The sequence below is a fragment of the Anabrus simplex genome, chromosome 2, assembly GCF_040414725.1.
Source record: "Anabrus simplex isolate iqAnaSimp1 chromosome 2, ASM4041472v1, whole genome shotgun sequence".
NCBI lineage: Eukaryota > Metazoa > Arthropoda > Insecta > Orthoptera > Tettigoniidae > Anabrus > Anabrus simplex.
The window spans coordinates 825,854,962-825,877,541 of NC_090266.1; the positions used below are offsets into that span (position 1 = coordinate 825,854,962).

At 41.4% G+C, this 22,580-nt stretch overlaps 1 protein-coding gene across 3 annotated transcripts in view; it reads right to left on the bottom strand.

Annotated features, from left to right (window-relative positions):
• The window catches only part of ssh (Protein phosphatase Slingshot), an 834,886-nt gene that overhangs the window by 457,735 nt on the left and 354,571 nt on the right, over positions 1 to 22,580 (bottom strand). The window contains exon 1 of one of the 3 annotated variants that reach the window (XM_067141517.2): positions 5,307 to 5,372. The exons of the other annotated variants lie outside the window; for them this stretch is intronic. Coding sequence (XP_066997618.2) covers positions 5,307 to 5,333 — 27 coding nt within the window. The 5' untranslated portion in view covers positions 5,334 to 5,372. Of the gene's footprint in view, positions 1 to 5,306; positions 5,373 to 22,580 lie in introns of those variants that run through there. 3 annotated transcript variants of the gene reach the window in all.

The window sequence follows — 22,580 nt, forward strand, 5'->3', positions numbered from 1 at the left end:
AGCTGCAATGTTACATCGTTAAACTGATTTTAAGTTAAAGGTTCTCCTCTTTCAGTTTGTCAATGTTTTCTATACACAGCGCTATTTCTTTTGATTGTAGCTTCATTAACTCCGCGGCGGTGTCAAGTTTCTCGAGAGTTAATTCTAAACTCTTGCCTAGTTTCCCGTTCGGTTTCAAAGTTGTTTATTTTCACGTTCTCCAGTTCAGTCTTTATACTTTTCATCTGTTTTAACATTCGTTACTTCATTTTTCAAATCAGTTAGTAGTTGGTAGATATCACTAACAGATGGCGCATGCGTCTTACACTTACACTTCCACAACCATCCCTCCGATTCTATTATGTCCACGTCCTGTTCTGTTACATTTACTAATGGAACCAACCCTGACATGCTCTGCACTTAATTTTCTCTGGACTATTCCGTTTGCTAACAGTTTTACCATATTTTACACATGAATTCATAGCGGAGAATTTGCGAAACGGTGAAGTGATACTTCAACGGCGATAGTACTCCCTTAGTTTGAAATTGTCTGTTGGTAACAGTGTATTCACTATTATTTGTTTACATCTAATCTACACAATTTGTACTCACTTTATTTGGAATTTTACTGTTCTTTCAGACATTCCATCCCTGACCCAGTCATTGACTGGAAAACAGGTTGTAGGATTTCATTTTTACTGTTCTTTCAGAATTTCGGTGCACACGTATCTATCAGTCTGATAGTAAAATGCTAACTGTTAGAAGTACATACCTTTCTAGCTGCATACACAAGGTATAACACACTGAAATGACACAATTTGAGGGAGCTTCACCGCCACACAACTACCTACCACCACGCCATTAACAAGAAATAGGGGGACATGAATATTCTTCCCACCATGGTTAATGAATAATCAGAAAACAAAGTATCATGATGATAGGGACTGAATTTGCGTGACATGAAAATAAGTAAATCGTTTTGCCCGGAAACAGAGGCTACCCTCGTGGTACCAGGAAGCAACACACGATCATCCATTTATCTCTTGATGCCTCGGGGACCAAATAGATCGCTGATAATAATAGAAATATGGTAACCAATGTTTCAGTAAAGGAAGTCGAAAGTAACTTTGCCTATAACATGTGATCCTAACTAAAGTTTCAGAAAATTCCGGATTATAAGATTTTAGCCAGATAAATTAATACAGAGGAGCCGTGAAATACTAATTGTAACAGTGCATAGTTCAATTCAAACTCACAAGATGACTGCTAGATAGCTTATTGGCTCAATTAGGTTCTAGAGGTCAGTTAAACTATTTAATGGTCATTGTTCATGAACTCATTATGTGGAGATCCACGTGAGAAGCCTGAAATTTTGGGTCAGGAAAAAATAGAGCCCAATGTTAGTGTTACAGCTATCTTCGTCGTTTGTCTGACATCGACAGTGTTAACAGTTCATGATGAACGTTCCAGAGATCAGTCCTTATCGGAGTTGCATTAAGGATTGATAAGAAACACGTGATATCTAGTCATGGACGGGGACGAGAAAGTTTTTACGTATCTTAGAATCTGAACTGGGATAGCCATAAGTTATGATCGTGCCAACGCTATGGAACCACTCTTACTTCGGAATAAACGTTAAATTATGCTGGACTAAAAAAATACACAAGCGTAATTATTTAGAGAAGGACTGAGAATATGATTCTTCTTTCAGCGAAGCCGGGCTGAGTGGCTCAGACGGTTCAAGCGCTCGCCTTCTGACCCCAACTTGGCAGGTTCGATCCTGGCTTAGTCCGATGGTATTTGAAGGTGCTGAAATACTTCAGCCTCGTGTCGGTAGATTCGCTGGCATGTAAAATCCTGCGGTCAAAAACTCTGGCACCTCGGCGTCTCCAAAAACCCTCAAAAGTAGTTAGTGGGACATAAAAAACAATAACATTATTATAAACATTCAGCAAAATAGGTATCTCATACACTAACAATGATTTTGCTTCCAAATGAAATATTCGCAGAAAATTATTTCTTTGTCCAGAACGGAATTTCCATTAAATTACTTTAAATATATAATACACGAGTCCTCGGACGAAACTGTATTTCGAGGGGTCTGTTTTCAGATCAATTTTGCTCTCCGGGAATGAAAGCTGGGAGGAATCAGGAAACTGAATTCATACATTAGAAGTAACAGACATTAAAGTAGCAAAAATGACTGCTAGTGCAAGCAGGTGGGAACACTAAAAACAAGGTGCTCTAAATGAGAAGAAGAAAGCTGTACGTATGAACTGACTTCGGCAGTGGGGGGGTCCTGTGAGTTGAACGGACAAGGGTAGGTTCTCTATGAAAATAATGGACTCGGCCATGGACGGAAAGAAAGTAGAGAGAGACCAACACAACGGTGGTTAAACTCAGTTTCTTTTACGTCGCCATAAGGCCAATATGTGTTGGTGCGACGTAAAGCCAATAGCAAAAAAAAAAAACACAACTCAGTCTTTAATGATTTAATGATAAAAGTTTTGTAACTAAGCGAAGTCACACAGCTAGTTGTAAATACAAGACTGTGATGATGATTCCTGGCAAAGTTAGTCCTTGTCTTACACCTAAGCAAGTACAGTAGTAACATTAAATCTGAAGCTAACTCCTACCCTACTATACTGTAATTGCCCTATACACAAAGTACATAATATACAAAAAATGATAACCAAGCGAGTTGGACGTGCGGTTAGGGACGCGCAGCAGTGAGCTTGTATTCGGGAGATAGTGGATTTGAACCCCATTGTCGGCAGCCCTGGAGATGGTTTCTCGTGGTTTCCCATTGTCACACCAGGCAAAAGTTGCGGCTGTACGTTAATGAAAGCCATGGCCGCTTCCGACCCACTCCAAGCCCTTTCCTATCCCATCGTTGTCATAAGACCTATCTATCGGCGCGACGTAAAGGCAGTTTAAAAAGTGAAAAGACATACTGCTTCCTAAATACAATAACGCTATAATATCTACGTAGAAATTAATAATACTAATAATAACAACTTTGATAATTGTACTGTACTATAATTTACCATTTAATTATAAAAACTTCCTATAAGGTTATTTCATTAGGGAATCACAGCTAATTACTATTGCTACGATTTACGTTTAATAATAATAATAATAATAATAATAATAATAATAATAATAATAATAATAATACGTAAATTCACAGAGGTCTGCAGACAGAACACTGAAAGATGGCAGTCCACAACGAAGATGTATGTATGTATGAATGAATGAATGAATGAATGAATGAAAATACTGTATATAAAGGTGCAACTGACTGCCGAACAAGTGACACAGAGCAAAGCAATACAAAGAGAGGCTCAAATTCAAGGGGTCTACTCAGAAAACCAGCTAATAAAGCCAAAATTAACATTGTTTGTTTTAATACTAATGTTATTGATTTAACGTCCCACTAACTACTTTTACGGTCTTCGGAGACGCCGAGGTGCCGGAATCTTGTCCCGCAGGAGATCTTTAACATACCAGTAAATCTACCGACACGAGGCTGACGTATTTGAGCACCTTCAAATACCACAGGACTGAGCTAGGATCGAACCTGTCATGCCGGTCTCAGAAGGCCAGCGCTCTACCGTCTGAGCTACTCCACCCGGCTATCTCAGTTTTAATAAAATATGTAAGCCAACGGGAAAAGCTAGAACACCAATGTGACAAGGAAGTGCCAGATATCTGTTCTTGAAGTTATGTGGCTCCCTCACAGATGCCGCGGGAATCTCCGGCAATTGTTTTCCTCAAATACCAGACTATGTACCAGTGCATGCGTTTGCTTTTCACATGTATAGTATGGAGTGCAGAACAACAAAGGAAGGGAAGAAAAGGCGAAGACCCAATCAGAAATGAGCAAATTAACAGAAGAATATGTGGATTATATAATTACAACTATTCCATTCCTAGATGACAAGTATACGTTTTCTATCAGAAATAATTGAATCCCACATCTACCATCTCAAGGGCAGTGTCCTGGAGTGTGAGACTTTGGGTCTGGGAGATACAACTGGGGAGGAGGACAAGAGTACGTCACCAAGGCTGCCTCACCTGCTATGCTAAACGGAGGCCTTATGGTGGGGATTGGAAGATAGGAAGGAATAGACAAGGAAGAGGGAACGAAGCGGCCGTGACCTTAAGTTAGGTACCATCCACGCATTTGCCTGGAGGAGAAGTGGGAAACCACGGAAAAAACTTCGAGGATGGCTGAGGTAGGAATCGAACCCACCTATACCCAGCCCTCATACCACTTTTCAAATTTCGTGGCAGAGCCAGGAATCGAACCCGGGCCTCCTGGGGTGACAGCTAACCACGCTAACCACTACACCACAGAGGCGCCAACATGTATGTACAAATATATTTCCATCGTTACTTTGCTATATATGAAAACCTACAACCTGTTTTCCAGTCATTGACCGGGCCAGGGATGTAATGAATGAAGCATATATAGGCTGTTAGTACGATGGGGTCGCCACTCCCAAAGTTCATGACTGATAGATGCTATGAAATGAGAATGGAGAGTGCTGCTGGAATGAAGATGACAGGGAAAACCGGAGTACCCGGAGAAAAACCTGTCCCGCCTCCGCTTTGTCCAGCACAAATCTCACATGGACTGACCGGGATTTGAACCACGGTATCCAGCGGTGAGAGGCCGACGCACTGCCGTCTGTGCCACGGAGGCTTCTACTTTGCTATATATGAAGGTTAAATTTAAGCTCGTGTACAAAGCTCATATCTCAGTTCTCATAGGTATTATTTATGAGTAAATATTCAACTATTATGTTTAATTAGATTCTAAAATATGAGATATTTCAGTTAGGTTTTATAGATTTAAAAGACGTCATCGGCTTTTGCACTGCTTCCATTTTGGCATCTGACTGGCTTTTGCACGAACAATATGTTAGACATAATTATGTTATTTTCATGATTTCAATGCCTCCCATGCTCGTAAATCTGGCCTGTTAATAAAATAGTTCTTGGCAATTCAGTTAATATTTATTCATTCATTCATTCATTCATTCATTCATTCATTCATTCATTCATTCATTCATTCATTCATTCATTCATTCATTCAGCGTTTGGTTTTCTCCATACAAACATTTGAAAAGTAGGAATGTCTGTTTAGTTTTCTGGCAAACTTATAGGCGTAAATAGCACTTAGCGGGATTTTGAGATGACCCCTTCAAATTGCACCCAATAAAAATTGCCGTCCCGATGGACAGCAACGCCTGGGCTCAGTATCACCACAGTAACACTTGTTTGTCGAGCACATTTCAATTGCAGCAACAGACAGAACTTACTGGTTTACACAATGCAATGCCTTCCATTGTGGCGATGAAAACGGCACTTGCTACAACACAATCGGAACTGACACGAACCGTCACTGCGATGTCTTCTTTCCTAACTAAGTGCAGCATAAGGAGTTCAAGGCGTTCTCGGCAATACCTTATCTTACAAAAGGAGACGCCCACCCGCTCACAGCCATCATTCAGGTTAAATGATAAGGCGCCATGACCATACATTGTTTTTAAACGGTACTACTACTACTACTACTACTACTACTAATAATAATAATAATATTAATAATAATAATAATAATAATAATAATAATACTCAGAGAAACACAGTAGTTCATTATGTCTTACTGCGTCCAGCTGCAAACCTCTGTGAATTAACTATGTGCCTCCACAACCCTCTATTTTTAACTAATTCTGCGACCTCGTTTACTTGTACCATCGAGGGTAGGGGAAGCAGAGGGAGACCAAGACGACGATTTCAATTAAACCCTCCATAGCCGAGCTCATTTTTCTCCTAGGTAACCTATCCTCCTCCATTAGTCTCACATGACCCGTCACCGAATCCAGTCTGTACACAGCGCTTTATCCAGCGAGTTCAATCGTAAATCGTCCGGCTCCATGGCTAAATGGTTATTACGCTGGCCTTTGGCCCAGGGGGTCCTGGGTTCGATTTCCAGCCGGGTCGGGGATGTTATCTTTAATTGGTTAATTCGTCTGACTGGGGGCTAGGTGTTCGTGATGTCTTCAGTATTAGAAATCATCATAGGCAGGGTTCCATTCTCACTCATGCAGGTCGCCCAATGGGCCGTCTACTAGAAAAATACCTGCACCAAGCCTCTCCGGATGCCATACGTCATTATTATTATTATTATTATTATTATTATTATTATTATTATTTTCCGATGAGGCCTGCTAAGGACCACGTGCCAATTTCAATTCAGTTCTTCATCCTGTGTTGTTTTCTCTTCCGCTCCTTCCAATATTCTTTCATCCTTTCACTATGATCTTTCCTTCTGTCCTCGGACCACTTCGCACCAGGCTTCTTGTTCAATCTTCCTTGGAATCCTTCCATACTTACTACCCTCTTTCTAAAAATTTCTCTGTCCATAATTTCTTCTTCTCTTGTATTATTTCTTTCTAAATCTTTCCTTACTTCTTGAATCCAGCTAGTTGTTGCCTTTTTGTCCCAAAGGTACTTGAAAATCCTTTTTGTTAATTTGGAATCATCCATTCTGTAAATATGTCCGAAAAATTGCTATCTCCTTTTCCTTATGGTTTCTGTTACGTCTTCTATGTTCCTGCATATTTCATCATTCGATCTTAATTTCCATACTTCTGTTGTTTTCACAGGGCCTAAGATTTTTCTCATGATTCTCCTTTCTAGTACCTCAAGTTTATCTAATCTATAGTTTAGTACCAGGCATTCACTTGCATATAAGCATTCCGGTTTCACCACTGTAGTGTAGTGCCTTATTTTAAGATTTTTAGATAGACACTTTTTGTTATAAAAATTCTTTGTGATACCATATGCTATTTCCATCTCGTGTACCCTTTCTTCTACTGCAGATTTGTCTAAACCATTTTCTTGAATTATTTCTCCCAGATATTTGAATTTCGTTACTCTTTCTACTGGACCAATATCTGTTGCCAAAAATTTTGGAGCATTCTTGACGTTTGTAATAAATTTTGTTTTTTCTACGGAGATTCTCAAACCTGTCTTGTTGGCTATTTCTTCCAAGAGATTGATTTGTGTTGTTGCACTTGTTAGGTTTTCTGACAATATAGCGAAATCGTCTGCATATGCTAGGCAATTCATTTCAATGCCTTTGTTTTTTATCCCCAAAGTTACCGGCAAAATGTTATGCTCTTTAAGCGTTACGTTCCAAATTATTACTATTATTATTATTATTATTATTATTATTATTATTATTATTATTATTATTATTATTATTATTATTGCCAACGGCCGTAGCCGTGTTGCAACACCGGATCCCGTGAGATCTCCGAAGTTAAGCAACATTGGGCGTGGTCAGGAGTTGGATGAGTTGCCACGCGCTGTTGGTGGAGGGGTAAGAGAATGGAGGAGCGGAAAGGAACTGGCCAGCCTACCGCACGTAAACTCCGGCTCAGGAACACCTCTGCGGAGGTTCGGACCAGCCTTCGGGAAGAATAACCCCCTTATTATTATTATTATTATTATTATTATTATTATTATTATTATTATTATTATTATTATTATTATTATTATTATTCCTAACTCGCCGAGCTCGATAGCTGCAGTCGTTTAAGTGCGGCCAGTATCCAGTATTCGGGAGATAGTAGGGTCGAACCCCACTGTCGGCAGTCCTGAAGATGGTTTTCCGTGGTTTCCCATTTTCACACCAGGCAAATGCTGTGGCTGTACCTTAATTAAGGCCACGGCCGGTTCCTTCCTAATCCTAGCCCTTTCCTGTCCCATCGTCGCCATAAGACCTGTGTCGGTGCGACGTAAAGCAATTAGCAAAAAAAAAAAAGAAATTCCTAACTCAACCTTTATCGCCTCATTCCGAGTAATCTCCTACTTTGTTCTCAACTATTTGTACCAGCAATCATTCTCGCTACCTTCGTGTCCACTGCTTCCAACTTGTAAATAAAATATATAGGTACCGAGTTCACCCAGATGCCATTCCCGTGTAGCAAAGTTGGTTTGGCGATGATGATTGTTGTTTTAAGAGGCCTAAAGCATAGGTCATCGGCCCCAAATGGTAGGTGATGAAGCGAAATGAAATGATGGATCATATTTTAAAATGTATCCACCGGCTAAGATTTAAGAGAGGATAATGATGACGAGAGTGATTAATTTAAAAGTAGTCAGTGGATCTAATTCACAATGCCTTTTTTATAAAACGTACATTAGATGTAATAAAATAAGTCACTGATTTCAAAGTAAAATCACCTATATTATTCAACTATAAATATGTGCTGGGGAGTTGCCCTCAAGGAGAACTGCTTAGGATCAAACGCCATAACATCATCAGAAACCTCATTGCTAATGCTCCTCGTCTCAAAAATCTAGAAGTGTACGAAGAAGTCCACTGCCTCGCCGAAGGAGGCAGCACTCGCAGGATTGATATTATAGCGATTGACAGACGGAGGAACGAAGCAGAAATTCTTGATCCTACGGTACGCTTTGAATCTTCAGCCTCTCAGTCGACTGACGTAGACAATGAGAAAAAGGATATCTATAATCCAACCATCCCTTTCTTTCTTGAGTCGTATAACCTTAAAAAAATTACGGTGACTGGACTTTTCTTTGGTGCGAGGGGAACAATTCCCAAATCTTTCGTCACATGGCGACAAAAATATAAACTAGCGAGAAGTCTACAAGATGAGATAGTCGTCTCACTCATCAAATACTCCGTTTCGATTCTTCGTCACCATTTATATGAAGTTCATGCCATTTAACATGGTTAATTGTAACCTATCATTTTTTTAAAACATTAATCTTTTTATCTTCCCTCAAAATTGTTATTGTGTATTATTCTGTGTCTTATGGCAAATCTAGGGTGTCCTGGATCAGACTAAATAAATAAATAAATAAATAAATAAATAAATAAATAAATAAATAAATAAATAAATAAATAAATAAAGCGTAGTTCACAATTTTTAAAAGCGTTAAAACAAATAACTAAAATAAAATTTGACTTCTCAAGAACGATAAAAACAGGCTACTAACCCTCATAAAACGGATGACGAGATCTACTGACTGCTCGTCATCTTTTAGAAAGAGTGAAATAGTACTCGGGAAGTTTTAGACTACGGCGCAGATGGCTAGGTCCGCGCACTCCGTAAAGATGTTCTCTACGGCCAAATGCTCGCCTGCTTCTTATCAGGAGGCCCCGGATTCGATTCCCGCCAGATCAAGGATTTTTACCTGGATCTGAGGGCTATTCCGAGGTCTACTAAGCCCACGTAAGAACAACCGAGGAGCTACCTGATTGTGCAATAGCCGGTATAGAGAGCCAAGAATAACGGCTGAGCGGACGCGTCGCTTCAGAATTTGCAGCCCTCTGGCTGAGCTTCGGTCGCTTGACAGGCCGAGGTCCATCAGGGCTGTTGCACCATGGACTTCGTTTTGTTCGTTTTATTGCGATAAAAGGCATATACGGGTAGCAACTCCGAGTACTGCCATGAACTGTGAACTGTTCCAATAGGTTGTCTCAGGTAGTAGATCGAGCGTCTCGACATGATGCATATGTTCTGTTTGAGGTACGTAGTTCGAATATCACTCTGCATGACTATCAACAGGAATTATGTGAGAGAACATTTCCCTTGAGCGTCTCTTCCTACTCCTCATTTATATCGAGTAATCGCTGGAATGAAACCTTGTGAAAGCTCCAGGAAATGAAAATTCACAAGCCCTGTTTCAAGTCATTCGACCACCGGGTCAGGAATGGAATGAATGAAGCCTCCATCTAGCGGTGAGGATATGGATTGTGCCGGCTGCAGAAGCCTGTCGCACTCCTCTGGGGCAATGATTAATGACCGACAGATGGAATAAAATTATATTGGAGTGTGTTGCTGGAATGACAGATGGCAGTGAAAGCCGACGTACCCGGAGAAAATCTGTCCCACCTCCGCTTTGTCCAGCATAAATCTCACATGGTACATGGTGTGGCCGGGATTCGAACCACGAAACCCAGCGGTGATAAGCCGGCGTGCTGCCGCCTGAGCCATGAAGGCTCTAAAGCTTCAGGATTTAAAAAAAATAACAAATACACATCGCTACAATACTTTTTAAACACATATTGTAACTCTTAACTCGCCCTACACACCGGCTTCCTAAGACAGTGAATTCAACTCCGTATCTAGGAAGAGTATACACTCCTTGGGCTGGGTAACTCAGGCAGTAGAGCGCTGGCCTTCTGAGCTGAAGTTGGCGGGTTTGATACTGGTTCAAACCGGTGGTATTTGAAGATGTTCAAAATGTGTCACCCTTGTGCCGGTAGATTTACTGGTACTGGTAGTTTAAAGATCTCATGCGGGACGAAATTCCGGCATCTTGACGTCTCTAAAACCGTAAAAGTAGTTAATGAGACGTAAAACTAATAACATTAATTAAGAGTACACCACCACCACCACCACCACCACCACTCTTGTCCTTCCTGGTCATCACTCTTGCCTAAATTGTTCTATATTACGACTTGAACCAGCCAGGTCCGTGCCAAGCAACAGGATTTACACCTTTCAATAATAAAAGCCAGGAATCGCGCAGCATTCGTCGTAATTCTTCAAATGAGCGCTTGTATAAAGAGGAAAATCCCCGTGACTTTCACCAAGCACTTCGTAGGCAATATTTGTTGTTTTCATCCAATAAATGCCGCTTACGTTCTTTGTTTCTAATCGTAGACTAACAAATCTAGTATATCTCTATTCAATAAATAGATATTAATACACGCTGACTTGTTACATGGAACAAGGTATGAGTGACTGGTCACGACAAAGCAATATTTAGAGATTACGTCTGCAGCATCAACGGTTCCGACTTTGGCACGGCGCCACGACGTGAGACGACTCCCAAACGCGTCCTTACGTCATCCCACCAAAGGAGAATTCCGGTCGGAGTTAACTCTTGGAGGCTAACGGCCTCCCTACCGTTTTTGTTCACGAAAAGTTGACTTTCTCGGTCCAGTACCGATCTCATCACCAGTAATTAAAAAGCGTTGTGTGTGTGTTTTTTCTTCAAGGGGTTGAGGTTTCTGTGATTATCAATTCCGCGTTCTTACTGGGCGTGTTGTTCAGTCTTTAGTTTAAAAACAAAGAAAGGATCACTTCGCACTGACACTTCGATTTATTTAATTAATTATTCATTTCCGTTGTTTTATTATCGTTACCAAACTTTAATTGGAAGATTTCCCTGTGGCAATGTTTGCTTACAATAGCACAGCAAAGAAATGTAATAAAAATGCACACTGCATAAAAAGGAAACAAAAGAGTTACATGAAAACAAAATGTTAACTTACGAGAAACTATATCAAAACAAGAAGTTAATGATGAGAAAAGACTTAAAACAATAACTAATATACACACAATGTGCACGACAATTAAGATTACTTAAGAGTAGTAGTACAACATTACAATCAATCGCATATGAACTCACACAATATCAGTAAACGATAAACGGTGTTTACTAACATTTCTCGTAGGCCTACTACAGTTTTGTTCTTGCCGTAATTAGGTAATGAAATCTTCCACAAGGCCGAACCAAGATTAACAACGACAAAACTTATAAGAGTGTCTTCGAAATAATACTGATACTGACAATTATTAAGAAACAATGAATCCGAGCGAGTTGGCTGCGCAGTTCGCATCGCGTAGCTCTGAGCTTGCATTAGGAAGATGGTGGTTTCGAATCTCACCGTTGGTAAACCCGAAGGTGGTTTAGCATTGTCTCCCATTCTCATACCAGGTAAATTCTGAACTGTACCTTAACGTCACGACCACCATTTTCTCAACTAGCAGTTTCCCATCCTTGTGTTTGCCGAAAATATTCAATGTGTAAGCACGAAGTTAAAGAACAAAAATGTGGTACGAAAAACACAATTTATTTTTTAATGACATCGCAAAATTTTAGTCAACATACATATGAGAGTAAAATATGCTTAACTGCCATATCTATTGACGTGAACACTTCCTGATACAAAGATTGAGCGGAACTCTTGTACGGAAGAATCTGGGCCAAATTTTAATACCTCGTATCGCGTTAGAGTCTTTCCTAATAACATATTTCTTGTCTTACTATTATATATGTGTCCAATAAGACCTTTGCCAATAAAGTGAAGAGTGTGCTAAGACGACCAACCAAGATTTAAACAAACGTGGTTAAAATCCCCGGCCCGGATATGAATCGAACTCGCAACCCTATAAACCGTAGATCACTACGATGACCATTCCGCAAAGGAGCCGGACATTTAAAGTCGTTCTAATTATCATTAATAAAATGTATTATTATTATTATTATTATTATTATTATTATTATTATTATTATTATTATTATTATTATTATTATTATTATTATTATTCCACTTTCACCACTCCGTGGTGAAATAGCGGGTGCGAACTATGTCGTACAGGTAAACTTGGCCCTGTTTTACGGCCGGATGCCCTTACTGACGCCAACCATATGTGTAGGGATGTATTCACTACTGCGTGTTTCTGTGAGGTTGGTAGTGTGGTATGTTGAATGAATATTGGGAGGACCCCGGAGGACAAAAACAAACACTCAGTCTCCGAGTCAGAGGAAGTAAACTGATGTGCGTAAATCCCCGACTCGCCTGGAATCGAAGCCCTTAAACGCTGGTCATTCATCCAAGGAGTCGTATAATAATAATAATAATAATAATAATAATAATAATAATAATAATAATAATAATAATAATAATAATAATAATAATAATAATAATCCACAGCCTGTTTCCAGTCATTCGACCGGGTCAGGAATGGAATGAATGAAGCCTCGATCTAGCGGCGAGGATAGGAATTGTGCCGGCTGCCGAAACCTGTCGCACTCCTCTGGGGCAATGATTAATGACTGACAGATGAAGTGAAATGATATTAGAGAGTGTTGCTGGAATGAAAGATGACTGGGAAAACCGGAGTACCCGGAGAAAGACCTGCCCCGCCTCCGCTTTGTCCAGCACAAATCTCACATGGAGTGACCGGGATTTGAACCACGGAACCCAGCGGTGAGAGGCCAGCACGCTGCCGCCTGAGCCACGGAGGCTCTATAATAATAATAATAATAATAATAATAATAATAATAATAATAACAATCGTATGGTCTCAGCTACCGTGTGCAGACGTTTCAATGTGACGCCATCTGGCTGTCTGCTCATCAGTTTCGACGGAGGCCTACTAGATGGCAGACCGAGTAAATCGAAACACTCTTGGGCGTATATGGCTGAGATTTAATCAATTTTGTCGGGTAAACACCAAATGTGTACCAGAGATCTTTTACATGCAGACATCGTACGACATGGAGTGTCGAATGGAGTTTTTTCCGCCCTTCCAAAATCCGACTACCTCTGCCGGGTTTGAGCCCGCTATCTTGGGATCCGGAGGCCGACATTCTAGCACTGATCCACAGAGGCAGCTATAATAATAATAATAATAATAATAATAATAATAATAATAATAATAATAATAATAATAATAATAATAATAATAATAATGCCGGGCTGAGTGGCTCAGACGGTTGAGGCGCTGGCCTTCTGACCCCAACTTGGCAGGTTCGATCCTGGCTCAGTCCGGTGGTATTTGAAGGTGCTCAAATACGTCAGCCTCGTGTCTGTAGATTTACTGGCACGTTAAAGATTTCCTGAGGGACTAAATTCCGGCACCTCGGCGTCTCCGAAAACCGAAATAGTAGTTAGTGGGACGTAAAACAATTATTATTATTATTATTATTATTATTATTATTATTATTATTATTATTATTATTAATGAATTCGAGAACTATGGTAATAGACAACATAAGCACCAGGAGAGAAGGAATGACTACAGAAATGTTGAAAATACACTGCTGTTTGTTGAAAGTGAAACACCAAGACCGAAAGCTCTGATCACAATATAATTTATTCCACATATTAGGGACATGACAAGACATAAATGATTACAATTACAGAACTCTAAACGCACGGTGACCGTGGAAATTCAGTACGGCGTAGCGCCACCACGCGCTACAATCAGAGCCACTAGACATCGTAGCATGGAATCAAAGAGTGCCTGAATATGCTGCTGGGAAATACTCTGCCACGCGGTTTGTAGGCGCATACGTAAATCATCAACAGTGGCGGCAGGATGACCTGAACGAACAAGGTGCCGACCGACCATATCCCAGACATGTTCAATGGGTGACATATCCGACGAACGGGCAGGCCGTGGAAGTAGTGGTATCCATCATTTTTCGAAGAAGGCTCGCACATTCCTCGCCACATGCGGCCAGGCATTGTCCTGCTGGAATATGGCGTCTGGAACGGCCTGCAAGAGTGGCAGTGCCTCGGGCTGTTAAACCTCCCTGATGTAGCGGTAGCTGTTCAGATTGCCCTCAAGACGTAGGAGGCGAGATCGCATGTTATAGGCAATAGTGCCCCAAACCATCACACTTGGCGTTTGTCCGCTATGCCACTAAACAATAGAGTCTGCCCGATGGTGTTCACCATGACGGCGTCTAACGCGTATGCGGCCATCGCTGTAGGACTCGTACGAAAACACTACATTTTGCCACTTAGCACGCCAGTATCGGTGTTCACGTGCCTATTGCAGTCTACGGCGTTGGTGGTTGCTGGTCAATGGAAGGCGGCGCAATAGCATGCGTGCCACCATTCCGGCCCTCAGAAGACGGCGTCGAACCGTCGATGCAGACATCCTCACACCCACTGTAGTGCTTCAACGTCGAGCCAACATCGCGGACGAAGCTTTTCTGTCCGTTACGGTCAAGTGGACAAGATGGCGGTCATTTCACGCTGCGGTATGTGTTGTCCAGTACCCTGTCGGCGCTGTGTACGGCCCTCTTCTCTCCACTGGTTCCACATACGCCTCAGTTGAAGCAGCGTACCCTGTACGAGCAGGAATGTCACAGAAGGACAGACCCATCTCCCGGAGCCCCATCATTCTGCCCCGTTCGAACGCACTAACGTGCTGATATTCCCTCCTGTGATGTCGACGAGACACAGTGGCACTTAGGTACACGTTTCCACTTCGTATGACGGCTCCGCACTGACTGAGCGTTACGTAAAACTGCCCTGGCCGGTCACACACAGAAGGGCACTACTGGGCCTACGTGCACGCCATCTCTCTGCAATTTAAATCAGTTATTATTGTTTCACTGTTCTATACGTCCTCTGATTTTGGCGTGTTTCAGACCATTGCTTCTGAATGTTTCACTTTCTACAAAGAGCAGTGTAGGTGGCGACAAGCAAGACCAAAGTACTGAATTCAAGAAATGCTACAGGACACATGACATACTGAAAACATTCACGAAGACTGGAAATGTACATTAATTCACCAACTTCACAAGAAAGGGGACACATACATAATTAAAGAAGCATTTCCCTGCTATCAGTCACCGAAAAACATTCCTCCTAAACGCCTAATAGATTACAAAAATAAACAGAACACATAATTCAAGAATATCAGAGAGGATTCAGAAAATTAAAATCCTGTGCAGAACAAATCCTAAATCTTGAATCCATCCTATAAATTCACAGAACCAAACATATAGCGATCATTTTTGTTGACTTCAAAGAGGCGTATAACTAGACAGATCCAATCCGCAGATAAGATTTACGAAACTTTATGACAGACACTGTTCAACAGACTAGAGAAATTTGAAGTCAACAGGAAAATAAGGGAATTGATCAAACAAACTGTAATCAACACATCATCAAACATTTAATTCTTAAGGGAAATTCTCGAACCGTTCGAAATCAAAGCAAGCCGGACAATAAAACGGATTATCTCCACTAATATTCAATTTAGTTCTGGAAAAAATGAAATCGCGAATGGAAAATAGAAACTAAAGGGATAAATTCAGGAAAACTTCTTAAAAACAGCGTTGATATTGGTTTCTTAGTCATTGCAGATGAACCTGTCACCCTCTCTAACAGACAAGAAGCAATCCAATCCGCAGATAAACTTTATGAAGTTGCGACAACAACTGGACTCCAAAACTCACATGAAAATAAGCAATATATGGAAGGAATGAACTAAATAAGGATTCAACGGAACCTCAATCACAAAATTTGTTACAATTTTCGTTACCAATCAAATGCTGGGGCTGTACCTTAATTAAGGCCACGGACGCTTCCGTCCCACTCGTAGCCCTTTCCTTTCCCATCGTCGCCATAAGACCTATCTGTGTCGGTGCGACGTAAAGCAACTTGCAAAAAAAAAAAAACATCTCAGGAGTTAGAAAGGTAGTATGTTTTGGACACGCAATCATATGCACCCCTCAAATCTCCACGATGAGAAGTTTTTTAAAATTTCTTTCAGTGCACGGTCCTGCCTGTGGATCGGTCTACTGTCAATGGTGCTGCAATAGCACACTGGCACAGTGAGAAATGCAGTGGCTTGGTACCTCGCCCTCATTTTGTACAGCGTGCCCCATTCTCATTACAACATTGCCCGAGTTTTATACAGTGTACATACTAGAACACTATTTACATTGTCATATTCATCTACCTTGAATTCATAAAACAACGTAAGTGATCTAATAAAGTGCTTAAAGAATCTAAAACTCATATCGTCAGAATTAAAGATAAACTGAGTAAAGAAGCACTAGGGTCGTTTCGTACATCACAGCAACTGTGCAGTATCTCCCGATAAAGCAGCAGCACTGTAAATCCACTGAAATGTGTTTCTCAACGCTAACACCATGTTAGGTCCGGGTACAGGAGGTAATGTCAAGTTGGAAGATCAGCAAATTGAAATTATTGTTTCATTACGCATGCAAACTTTGTGCATCTGCAAATCCTGTTGTAAATTTTACACTATCAACACAGAAATACCCGTATATGCAGATAATTCCTACAGAGTCCAACGCCTGTCTTCCGTCAAGCACTTTTCGATAACGGCCACCGACATCTCTGAGGGATCTAACACGAGACGTCCACTTTGAAGCAGTTTAAGAGTTGCTACTTGACTGTGTGTGAAGGCCTCAGCAGTTTGATATTGCAAAGCACTAACACCAAACGCTTCTCTTAGCTCCCCATGACAATGGGGCACATTTCTGCCAGGAGCAGTGAAGAAACTAGGATGCGGCAGCTAGGCAAGCGCCCTGGGAGCCGTTCTGGTGTAGGGGTGGAGGAGTGGGGCATTTGGCTGTCTGGAATAAACTAGAAAAAAACAACTTTGAAATTATTTATCAATTTGCTACAGTAAGAGTAGAAAACGATTAATTTAATTTTCCTCAATTTTGTTTTAAAATCGAAGTAGTCCTACATATGATGCGTAGTTAGGAAGAATAAGCCAAATACATTCGTAATTAAATCCCATATGTTGTAAATTATAAAACTTAAGAATTTATATTTAAAATACAAGTGTAAAAACGCTGCGCATTGTTTACATGATTTTTCGAATTCTAGATGTAGATGCTCATGCTTTATCCTAATATTTGGAGGGGACCTCAAATCAAGGCTTGCCCTGGACACTATTTCGCTTAGTTACGATTCTCATGTACGACTGCTGTTCAACTTACATCCATACAGCAGAGGAAGGTATCTATGAGTATGCAGTTTAACCAGGGAACATTTTCGGCACACCTTTCCCACACAGAAGTGCCCAATTCTTCACAGTATCAGTGTCAATCCCCAAGAACTGGTCACTTTAATCACATTTTATTCCAAAGTGCTTCCTTATTCTGGACCTAGGATTCACTTCATGGATACAGTGGTACGCTTTGGAGTTCCCTTTCCAATGATGTTTTCCTTGCTTCTGGAGTTAAACAAAAATTAGAATTTGTATCAATCAATCAATCAATCAATCAATCAATCAATCAATCAATCAATCAATCAATCAATCAATCAATCAATCAATCAATCAAATCAGCACTGATCTGCATATAGGGCAGTCGCCCAGGTGGCACATTTCCTATCTGCTGTTTTCCTAGCCTTTTCATAATGATTGCAAAGAATTTGGAAATTTATTGAACATCTTCCTTGGTAAATTATTCCAATCCCTAGGCCTGACTCCCATACCTATGAACGAATATTTGCCCCAATTTGTTCTACTGAATTCCAACTTTATCTTCACATTGCGATCCTTCCTACTTTTACAAACACCACTCAAACTTATTCGTCTACTAATGTCATTCCAATGACAGCACGGAACATACCACTTAGTCGAGCAGCTCGTCTCTTTTCTCCCCAATCTTCCTAGCCCAAACTTCGCAACATTTTTGTAACGCTATTGTCGGAAATCGCCCAAAACAAATCGAGCTGCTTTTCTTTGGATTTTTTCCAATTGTCGAATCAAGTAATCCTGGTGAGGGTCCCATACACTGAAACCATACTCTAGTTGGGATCTTATCAGAGACTCAAACGCCCTCTCCTATAAATCCTTACTACAACCCCTAAATACCCTCATAACCATGTGCAGAGATCTGTACCCTTTATTTACAATCCCATTTACGTGATTACTCCAAAGAAGATCTGTCCTTATATTAGCACGTAGGTACTTACAATTATCTCCATACGGAAATTTCACCCCATCAACGCAGTAATTCAAACTGAGAGGAATTTTCTTCTTCTTCTTTTACGTCCCACTAACTACTCTTTTACGGTTTTCGGAGACGCCGAGGTGCCGGAATTTAGTCCCGCAGGAGTTTTTTTACGTGCCAGTAAATCTACCGACACGAGGCTGACGTATTTGAGCACCTTCAAATACCACCGGACTGAGCCAGGATCGAACCTGCCAAGTGGGGGTCAGAAGGCCAGCGCCTCAACCGTCTGAGCCACTCAGCCTGGCACTTTTCTTATTAGTGAAACATACAACCTGACTTTTAACCCCGTTTATCATCATACCATTGCCTACTGTCCATCTCACAACATTGTCGAGGTCTTTTTTCCAGTTATTCACAATATTGTAACTTATTTATTACTATATACAAAATAACATTATCCGCAAATAGCCTTATCTCATTCCACTTCTTTACTCATGTATATATATCGTCGCTCGACCGGTAAAAGGTTGTATTCCACAAAGCTCTTCCTATCAATTATTCTCCTTAAGACTGGTCACGCCTCCCAGCCACGTATGGATATGCAGTCCATCAGAACAAATTTTGTTGTGTTCATTTTCCTATGCCCATGTGTAAAGGAAAATGAACCTTACAGTACCGTACTGTAGGAATGTACGTTTGCATTACGTATTTACGCACTCCTAGTGTACAATGCATGTAAGGTTCATTTTCGTTTAGAATACGGGTAGCATACGAAATTTTTGATGCGTTGTTCACTAGTCAATAATGCACACAGACGCTATCAAGCGGTGTCATTCGTAGACTGTGTGATACAGCTTTTCAAACGTATACAGCATACATGACTTACCGTGCTCCCACATGTTCAGAAGATATAACACGTTTACCACGGCTTATGAAGCGACTTCCGTATTAGAGCCCAGCACGATCGAGTTTGAGAAGACCCTTTTCTTTTCTGTTTTAATTCTTCTTCTTTCTCCGAGCGAGTTGGCCGTGCGGTTAGATCCGCACAACTGTGAGCTTGCATTCGGGAGATAGTGGGCTCGAAACCCACTATCGGCAGCCCTGAAGATGGTTTTAAGTGGTTTCCCATTTTCAAACCAGGTAAATGCTAGGGGATGTATCGTAATTAAGGCTACGGCCGCTACCTTCCCACTCCTAGTTCTTTCCTATCGCATCTTCACCATAAGAGCTATCTGTGTCAGTACGTGAAGCAAATTGTAAATGCGTTTCTTCTTCTTCTTCTTCTTCTTCTTCTTCTTGTAAGACATTTCGAAATTACGTGTGGTCGGCACTTTATACGGATTTAGCCCAGTTTAACGGCCGGATACCTTTCCTGACATCAATCCTATGTGAAGGGATGCAGTAACTATTGCGTCTTTCTGCGGTGGTTTGTAGTGTAATGTATTGTATGTGTATAGCACTAATACAAATACCCATTCCGGAGCTAGGGGAATTAACCTGATAAAGTGAAAATCGCCGATCGGGCCGGGAATCGAATCCGGGGCTCAACTGAACCCAAGGCCACTACACTGACCATTCAACCAAGGAGCGGATTGTTTTAATTCCTGTTATGGGTGAGAAAATAATTTTGTTTCAATTTGTATACATTAGCCTGTAATTGATACAAATATTTTTGTGAACACAGTGAGAATTTCGTGAGAACACAAGAAGTGCACTATTTAAATCGTTCAGAAAAAAATATATCCCTCTGCTTAAAACATTCATCTTAGAGGGACGAGCTGAGAATGGCAAATTCCTATGGACACCCATCTATATCGTCGTTTAAGAACCAGTACCACTTAAGGGAAAAATTCTGATTTTACATCAGAGGGAAAGAAACAATTATTTATCAACTAATTTGCAAATAGAGAAAAACATGATTTCCGTACGTATTTGCTCTTGTTAGTTAGGAGATAATGAACAGCTGCGTTTGGATGTATTCTGTTTAGCCACATGGTGTTTCTCAGGCGCAAGGGGAAGCACCGGTCGGCTATGAAATGTTAGCGTAGAACCACTGTCGTATTATGTTCGCAGATCGGTCGAAGCTGAACTGAGTTTAAACTAGCTTTTACTCCATTTCATAAAACATATAACGTCAGTATAACTCAAAACATTTATTTAATTATTTCATTATTTTTAACAACTGTTGTCAGGAAAATTTTGGTTAATTACCTTTCTTAAGCTAATAGGAGACTTCTAACACCGAGTCACTAACTTTTAAAGCAGCTAATAAAGCTGAATCTCACCAGTCACCAACTCTGGTCGTTTAAAAAGAACAATTAACAACAATTCAAACAACACGCAGTATTCACAGGACTCAGCCTTATCAGTAAAGAGTAAATAAACATTTATTATGATGAGAAAATGAAATGAAATGAAATGAAATGAAATGGCGTATGGATTTTAGTGCCGGGAGTGTCCGAGGACATGTTCGGCTCGCCAGGTGCAGGTCTTTTTGATTTGACGTCCGTAGGCGACCTTGCGCGTCGTGATGAGGATGAAATGTTGTTAAAGACAACACATACACCCAGCCCCCGTGCCAGCAAAATTAACCAATGATGGTTAAAATTCCCGACCCAGCCGGGAATCGAACCCAGGACCCCTGTGACAAAAGGCCAGCACGCTAACCATTTATCCATGGAGCCGGATATGATGAGAAAATTATGCAACTGACAATCAATACGCACTGTTTATATGTAGGTGTGGGATGTTAATTGCATGCGTTGGTTAGCAGCACCTGGCGTCAAGGAATAACTTGGACTAAGAAACATTCAGACTATACAAAATGTCTTAATCACGGGGGTAAGCATTAGTAAATGAACAGGTGCTGCAGATGTGGGTCTACTTCACAAGTGCAGATGGAGAACAAAGAACTCGCTTGATCGGTAGTGGCACTATGTTGATAAAAAAAATATATACAGAGTTTCTACAGAGAAACGAGACAATGGTCGGAGTTCCGCCACGAAATAATGTTCAAAAACCCTTGTCGTACTTGGGGGACATAGAAGCTGGTTTAACTTAACTCATACGTGAAAATGGAAAGGAAAAAGAACACGGACCTTAACAGATTCTTAGAATCCACACTGATTTTTCTCCGGCATTTTCCACAATCCAACCTACCGCGTTACCCTAATCACAAGCAGAGGAGAGTTAGACTCGTAAGCTGGACGAATTCTAGCCCCACCATTGGCCATTTACGTTTTACGGTCCCAGTTCCGGGGATGTTACGTGACATTTTCGAAGTGGTATTTAAAGTTACATTAAAACGACCCACCATTCTGCCTGGAAACCTCGGCGCGAGCACATCAAGCTGACGACTGTCCGAGCTTGCACCCTGTTGACCGCCAGCTCACCGTCGCCGCCCGCCAAGTGCTAGCCTGCCCACTCGCTCTCGTCGTCGCCACGAGCCCTTGCCCGCACTCTACGGCCAGCCAATCAGCGTCGAGCCTGCCAAGTTCCCAGCGCGGTCCGACTTCCTGGATATACTCTGGGTCCAGTCGTTCCGCGGTCTCTCACATCAGCACCAGCTCCTCGTCAGGCCACATCGTCAACCAAGCCACCCTGCCTTCGGGCTGCCCTGTATCACCAAGCAAATTTGTTTACCGCTCAGTGGAACGCCTGCTCGTGTCTTGTCCCGGCGTGATCCGTATAACTATACCTGACACGACTGGTGCCCACTGAGCGCGCTATACTTGGTCCTCTTCGGAGTTTGACCCACCCAGCACTCCTTCTTTACCTACCCCCCCCCCCCCTGTCAGGTTAATCCCGGTGGACTGAGTAGCTGGGACCCTGACAACTTCAGACATGGACCTCTCCTCACAAGTAAAACCGCGTCCTTTAATCCTCCCGTCCGAACCACTATTCACCACCGTCTCAGATACGCCCTCGCGTAAATCACCACCTTCCAATCCCCCACCTGATTCTGCCTCACCTAACCTTAAAAAATCCAAAGACCCCTTCTGCAAACCACTTTACCACTCTGCTCTAGAACTTAATACCTCACTCCTACCTCTGGTCATCCCACCCATGAAGGATTTCCT